We start from the raw sequence: 7,084 nt of genomic DNA on the forward strand, positions 1-7,084 counted from the left end.
TTCCAGGTTTAACAATTCAGTACGTGGTATGCAATGGTGGTGGATGTTATCCTTTTCTGTGCTGCATTGACATGCAGTCTTAAAAATTAAGACTTCTTGCGTGTTATAACGATTCGATATATTGAAGTCTAGTCTTTCATCCTACTAGTACTAAGGAATATTTGGTTCGTATAAAGTTATCCCAATATTGTAATGCACAAATTTGTAATAATTGTAATGTATAAATAAATATAGGAGTTCTAAGTATTTGAGGGAAAAAAGGAAAATCTCAGTCTAAAGAGACGATGACATCTTTGTTAATACTCATATTTTTATCCTATTATAAACTGGTAGGTATAACTTTTGTTTAACTTGAGCACATGTTTCTTTACCAAAAAAAAGAAAAAGATTAATGGTACCCAGCAAACCAACCAAACGGGCCATTGTTCCGGTAACGAATTTAGCCGACCCGGAGATGGGAGGATCCGAATGGTCGCCATTTGTGGAATCTCTTAAATCAATCAAACACAAACAAAATTCTCTTTACCTGAGCAGTCCACAAAGCTTCTCAATCACTGCCACGACCCAGTCAATCGATCCACAGTAAAGGTATTCATCTTCTTCCTTGTTTGCGTTTTATGAAAATGTGCTTAGGTTTAAGTTAATTTAAAAATCGTTTGGGTTTTATCAGTTGATCATTTGATTTTGGAAAAAAAAAAGCTATCAAATTTGAAATTGATGCGGTTTTGTGATAGGCATTTGTAGAAGATGCAGTTCTTCGGAGGATCAGAGATCAGTCCATCGCCACCGCCGCCGACAGTATCAGGAAATAATGCACATATGCTGTATGTATTCAATAGGAACGGAGTGTGTCTTCTTTACAGGGAATGGAATCGGCCTCTTAAGACTTTAAACCCTCAGCAGGACCATAAGCTCATGTTTGGTTTGCTCTTCTCTCTCAAATCTTTGACCGCTAAGATGGATCCCACAAGGTCTCTCCTTCTCTTCTCTATTGCCCAAATCCGATATTTTGATCTAACAAATGTATTTTGTATTATTTGAATGAAATGGGTTATAAATTATACTATGGTTGAATGAATATATATAATATGTATAACTGATTTGATCCATCTAGTTTGAGACTGAGGCATAGTTCATTGACTGGATTGTTCGCTCAACCCTTAATCTCCCCTTCCCAACTCCCATCTTCTTGGAAAAATTTTCGTGTTAGGATTAATTATCAAAATGTAGTCTCTTTTCACTTGAAATCTATTTGGGCAGTACGGAAAAAGGTAATCTTGGGGTGCCGCAATTACCTGGACAAGGATGTTCGTTTCACAGCTTTCGGACTAATACATATAAACTCAGTTTCATGGAAAGTCCATCTGGAATAAAGGTCAGTCAGTGATGCATTGAACTGTCTTTTTTTATAAGTTCCACTGAAATTGTCGTAGGTCTTGTCATACAATGATTTTTTCTGTCAGGACTACTATCATTGTGTGATTATGATAAGTTCCATTGAAATTGTTCTTGGTCTCTTCCTGGTGCCATCTTTTAATTTGGTCAGTTTATTTATTGTAGTATTCATGTTACTCAAGGGCTAGTGGACAGTTCGTAGCTGTAGTGCAGTCAATATATACTTGTTCTGTTATGAGGTTACATTTTGATTATGTTACATATATAAGCCTTATCTTTTTGAATTGGGAGAGACGATGGATAGTCTGGATGCATTCAGTTGAAAGAACTAAAGGAAATGATCCAAGTAATGTTGCTACTTATCTAATATCTATTCCAAGTGATTCAAGGATGTAATAGAATACAAAACCTACATAATTCTGGAAAAGGAAAAATCACATTGAGTGAGGGAGAAGAGCTTTACCAGTATATTAAAAATCATTAGGAAGATGCCCAATAACGGCATAAGGCTATTTGTGCCTCTTACATGAGTTTACATCAATGAATTGAGAAGGGGTCTTTGAAGGAAAAAAAAAAACATTGTGCAGCTGCTTTCTAATTCTATGAAGGAAATTATCTGATTTTAGATTCTTCTTCTTTGATGAGAATGTTGGTTTGGCTACATGCTCATATAAGCAGCCATCACTAGCCACCATATGGCCTAATTCTTGCAGCTTTATGGCTTGCTTTCTTCTTGTGGCACTATGTTTGTCCGCCTCATTCTGTAGAAGACAAGTCATAATCCCCTTCTGTGATGTTCAAATAAATGGTTTTATTAATGTCAACATGCTTCTATCACTGTTATTAGAATTCTCTATCAGTATGGTGATAAACTGCCAAGCTGCATCACTGATTTGTAGTGCATGTGTTTGAAGGATGAGATGATTTTCCATACAGATAAAATTTTGAATCAGCTGAATTTGGTATCTGTTTATCGTAATGTTTATGATCTTATTCCTCAAGAAGAAGGAAAAATAAAGGGTTATTTCTTGTGGAATGTGATTTGGCAAATATATTTTTCCCTTTTAGCACCTTCATTAGTACCATTGGTAAAACTGTAAGTGGTACTTGCTTTTGATCATAGTGGTTGAATTACTGCTATGTGGATTTCTTCTCAATTATATGATCTATGAAGGTAACTTGTAAATCTCTGAATTCTTCAATCTTAACTTGCCACGCTTGACACACAACCATTTCCCGTCATAGTATTTGAGGTCTCAAATGGTGTGTACTGTTTAAAAAAAGGCCCTTTCTTTTGTATAAGGGAAGGAAAGGCTGCTTCTTTCCATTTGGAGATAAAATGAGTGTAAAGGATCTGGATGAGAGGGTATGGCAGGGTACTTGAAGGATGAAAATTATGTCTACTAGAGAATTTCATATCAGAAACATTGTAATAACAGTGTTATTTCTAGTGTGACAAGTGAATCTTTGTCTTGCTAATTATTTGATAGCTGTTGTGATAAAGTACATTTTATTGGTATTACTTTATCACTGTTCATGACTGTATCTCTTTGTGCTTCTCTTTTCTCCTTCAATAGGCAACAAATAGCTAATGATTCTATTTAACTTTACAAGCATCTGGTGCATGTCTGAATTATGTTAAATTGTTGCAGATCATCCTTGTCACACATCCTAGGACTGGTGATCTAAGGGAATCTTTGAAGTATATTTACAATTTGTATGTTGAATATGTGGTGAAGAATCCGCTCTACTCCCCAGGGGCTCCTATCAAGTGAGTGCTTAATAATACAGGTTTAGCCTACCAACACTGTGCGGGATTTGATTGTTTCTTATCTCGCTGCTAGAATATGCTGTTGTTGCAATAAGTTAATTGCACTTTCTGCTTAAATAGTGAAAGTTTTATTTATGTGAGTTTGTTTTTGTAGTTTCTTTTTTTAAAAAGAAATTACGGTGGTGTCCAGTCTAGCTTGGGCGCACCTCGACTAATTTCATTGGGTAACAACTACCTCCCGCCAACACGCATAGGTGCTGGTAACTTTGCCACCAAGGCTTAGGCAGAGTGGAAGAAATCACTCAGTGTTTTTTCCCTCCACTGGGATTTGAACATGGGATGTCATGGTTCTTCCCCACTTCATTGATCAATAGGTAACACCTTTGGGTGCAAATATATAGTATGATGATAATATATGATCTTCCACCTTACCACTGTAATACCTAGTAATATACCAGATGATGTTCCACCCTGCGTGGTATTCTAAAAGAGAAGTCCCTACTTGAAGAATAACGTGATGTTGGATAAACATGGTTCATTTTCTGGTTAAATAAGTAGTGATATAGGGAAGATTTGGAACGAGGCTTTCTACTTCTTGATTAAGAATATTGCAGCTAAAATGATGAACATGCATCTGATAAGAGGGATGTCACAGTTAATGAATGATTGATGATGATTTCAAATTCAAAAGAAATAAAGAAATTTGAGATCTTGCCATGGTTTTATTCCTGTTTGATTGACTCTTAAAGACATGAAACTGCGAGGTTGCAAAATTCTTTTGTGTTGAAGGAATGAAATTTTAGGATCTTTCCCTTTTCTCCCTCAGAAGCTTTCTTCAAAACTTTTGGACTTTATACAATATCTGGATTATATTATTATAAAGAAATTAGCTCAAATAGCCTTCTGCCCAAAAAATAGTTGCCAAATGTATAATATATGTATAATTAGTGTATGGTATAAGTATATTTACTAGTTGCTGTAAATATTTTTGGCCGAGCTGCCAGATGTCTCCCCTATATTTTATGCATATTCTTTTCTTTACGACCAAAATCTTATGCATGTAAAGAGTATGTCTTTGATCTTGATGAGCATTCCCTTGAATGTGTATAATTCATATGAACTCTTGAAGAAGTATTTTCTCAAGTGACCGTTATGTTTAAGGTTTCATTTTCAAATATAGTCTGGAGACTTTACCCAGAAAATGGGTCAAAAAAATTGTTAGTAGCAACCTGGGTATAGATCTGTTACCAATACGAACTATCTATTTCAATTGTTGTGCTTTCTGAAATTGTATACCTATATGAGGGTTCAAGTTTTGATCGATATTTGCGGAGCAATGGGTTCTTCTTCTTAAAAAGAAAAGAGAATGAAAAAAAAAATATTTCCCAGGTTGTACTCTTGAGAATTACAATATGTTGCTGTCTCTTTTTCCCTGTGAAAATTTCCAATGAGCATTTATTTGGTCATTGTTTATGTAGGTGTGAGCTATTTAATTCTACCCTCGATCAGTATGTCAGAGGCGTTGGATAATTTTTCAAGGTACATTTCTCATTGTTTATTGCCATTTATTGTTTAAAAAAATTCTACTTTATCAACGGAAAAAATGAACATAAAGTTAACTCTACATAGAATTTTTGTTCTTAAGCATTTCATAATCTGATTTTGCCTTGGCGGATTACAATACCTTCAGGATCAAATGGATTCAGATATCGCATATTGCATTTGGCTTAGTCGCCCCTTCAATTATGACGTTCTATGATCAGTGATGGAAGAATGGCTCAGGTTGAGCTCAATACATTCTCAAAACTTGCTGCACAACCTTTAGACAAAGTGTTGCGCCAATTGTGTTCCTAGTTACGGTCTGACCTCAAATTGGTAACTTCAGTATATTGTCTTTCATATCATTAAATGTGTTTAAACAGTAAGATTTGGATAAAGTCTGTATTACATTCATTAGATGATGCTTGTCCTTTGATGTATACACTATAACGATGAAGAATGGTAGGTTTAAGAGCAGTGAATGTGAAGTGTGCTTGCTTTTTAGTATTGGATCTGTTTCCTGTTAATATATGTTAGTATTGAACTCTCGATGTGCTTGGCTAAATCCACCCATTCATTCTTCAAGAAGTTTTGTAGTCACAAGTCAGAGAAAATTCTGAAGTGGGACATAAATTATCTGAAAGTTGTCGAAATGTACAAATTAATACAACTGTCTAGATCAGGTAAAACGTTATAATTTGAGCTAAAAGAATAAAGAGAAATAGACAGATAACAGACGATGATGCTTTAAATAAATAAATAATTATACTAGAGCAAGCAGTCTTAATATATGACCTACGACATAATTGAAAAAGATTCGATGTATACATACTCTCAAATATATTTTGACATTTTACTATATACTATCTACTATATTTTGTAAGTTCACGCAAATAGAAACGATAATACGCGAATCAATATATTTTTACATGCTACTTAATTATAATGTCCCTTGCGATTTATTTGAAAGGGTCACACACATGAAAATCATTTTTGATACTGCACAATAATAAGACTCTGAACTCACATTGTCGCCTTTGATATCATATTAAATTGTGTGATTCAAAAAAGGTTAAGACGTTTTAGTAATGTTTGATACAACACACTCTTAATATGTCTTCAATATTATCTTAAGTAATTTAACTTTTATGGAGTAGAATAGCTACATTGTCTTGTCCAGTGACTTGTAGTTAAACTCAGCTGAAAAACATCGAGGGCAATTCACATGAAATTGATTAATACATGCAATAGTTAGCAGCATGGTTAAGCTATAATTTCAAATTTATAGATTCTATATACATACCACAAATCTTTTTATTTACTAGGCTAGGAATAAATTATGTTATACATATTAAATAAGTAATTTGTTTTTGCACTCTAATCAACATGCAGCCACCACCTTGTATTTTGTCTTGTCTCAAAAATTTAAAAATATATGGTCAAAAGTACGTGGAATAGATTCAAGCATATGGGTCAGTAGATCTACGATAAATGAACTTGAACTTAGTTATTCTTGTAATTTATTTTTATCTCGATATTAATTCGAAATAACTTACGGTGGTAGTCACAACACCAAAAGCTTTCTAAGGAGGGTGTCACCTCTGTGCAGTGACAGTACCAATATTCACTAATCATTGTTTTCAGATACGGTTACCGGTTGACATCTCTTCTAATTCGCCGATACGAGAAGCAAATTGTTGTGTGAATAAATCAATATCTATACATAGTCCCTAATTCTTCGTATTGAATATAAACTCAGTGAATTCAATATTGGATTCAGATAAATTCGGAATAATTGGCCACTTGGTTGTGGGAGGTAGGGTTTAGTTAGGGTGAGACAATACATTAAGGTGCAAGAGAAATAAAAGAAAATGTTCACGTGGTAGCAAAAGAATAAGAAGAACCCGTGAACAAACACTGATTCTGTAGCAACCAAACAAATGCAAACCAATTATCCATTGCCTTTTTCACTTTTTACTACTACTACACCACCACACACACGAAAAAAAAATCCCTTTATTCCCTCCGATTCAATTCATGTAACGTTACTTTCTTAGTAAATTTGCATAATTTCTTACATGTAAAAACGTAAATATCTTATTAGAAAAGGTAATAAAATAAAAATAAATATAAATAACCTATAAAACTAATTCTTTTGAAAAATGTATCATATAAATTGAAATAATAATAACGAGCATGATATATAACGGCAAGATGTTCGAATTATTCATACCCCATTTGTTTCATTTCATGTACCCGTGACGTCGCTGTTCCTCAATTTTTCGTGGTTGAGCTTTCCCTCTCATTATATTTGTCTTTTTCTCTACATAGACTTATCTTTTATATATATATATATATATATATATATATATATATATA

At 33.9% G+C, this 7,084-nt stretch overlaps 1 protein-coding gene across 1 annotated transcript; it reads left to right on the top strand.

Moving 5' to 3' along the window:
- The first annotated feature begins 425 nt into the window (after positions 1–425).
- LOC107012347 (trafficking protein particle complex subunit 1) lies at positions 426–5,249 on the top strand. The gene is made up of 6 exons (XM_015212168.2): positions 426–588; positions 735–971; positions 1,261–1,375; positions 3,048–3,166; positions 4,645–4,705; positions 4,857–5,249. Exons 2-5 carry the CDS (start codon positions 748–750, stop codon positions 4,694–4,696), a joined length of 510 nt encoding a protein of 169 aa, XP_015067654.1. The 5' UTR covers positions 426–588; positions 735–747; the 3' UTR covers positions 4,697–4,705; positions 4,857–5,249.
- Positions 5,250–7,084: the final 1,835 nt, after the last annotated feature.

This window comes from Solanum pennellii, chromosome 3 (assembly GCF_001406875.1).
Source record: "Solanum pennellii chromosome 3, SPENNV200".
Taxonomy (NCBI): domain Eukaryota; kingdom Viridiplantae; phylum Streptophyta; class Magnoliopsida; order Solanales; family Solanaceae; genus Solanum; species Solanum pennellii.

Coding starts and splice junctions, on each gene's coding strand:
- LOC107012347 (XM_015212168.2), top strand. CDS start 748: ATGCAGTTCTTCGGAGGATCAGAGATCAGTCCATCGCCACCGCCGCCG. Junction 1,376..3,047: donor AAAGTCCATCTGGAATAAAG/GTCAGTCAGTGA, acceptor AAATTGTTGCAG/ATCATCCTTGTCACACATCC. Junction 3,167..4,644: donor TCCCCAGGGGCTCCTATCAA/GTGAGTGCTTAA, acceptor TTGTTTATGTAG/GTGTGAGCTATTTAATTCTA.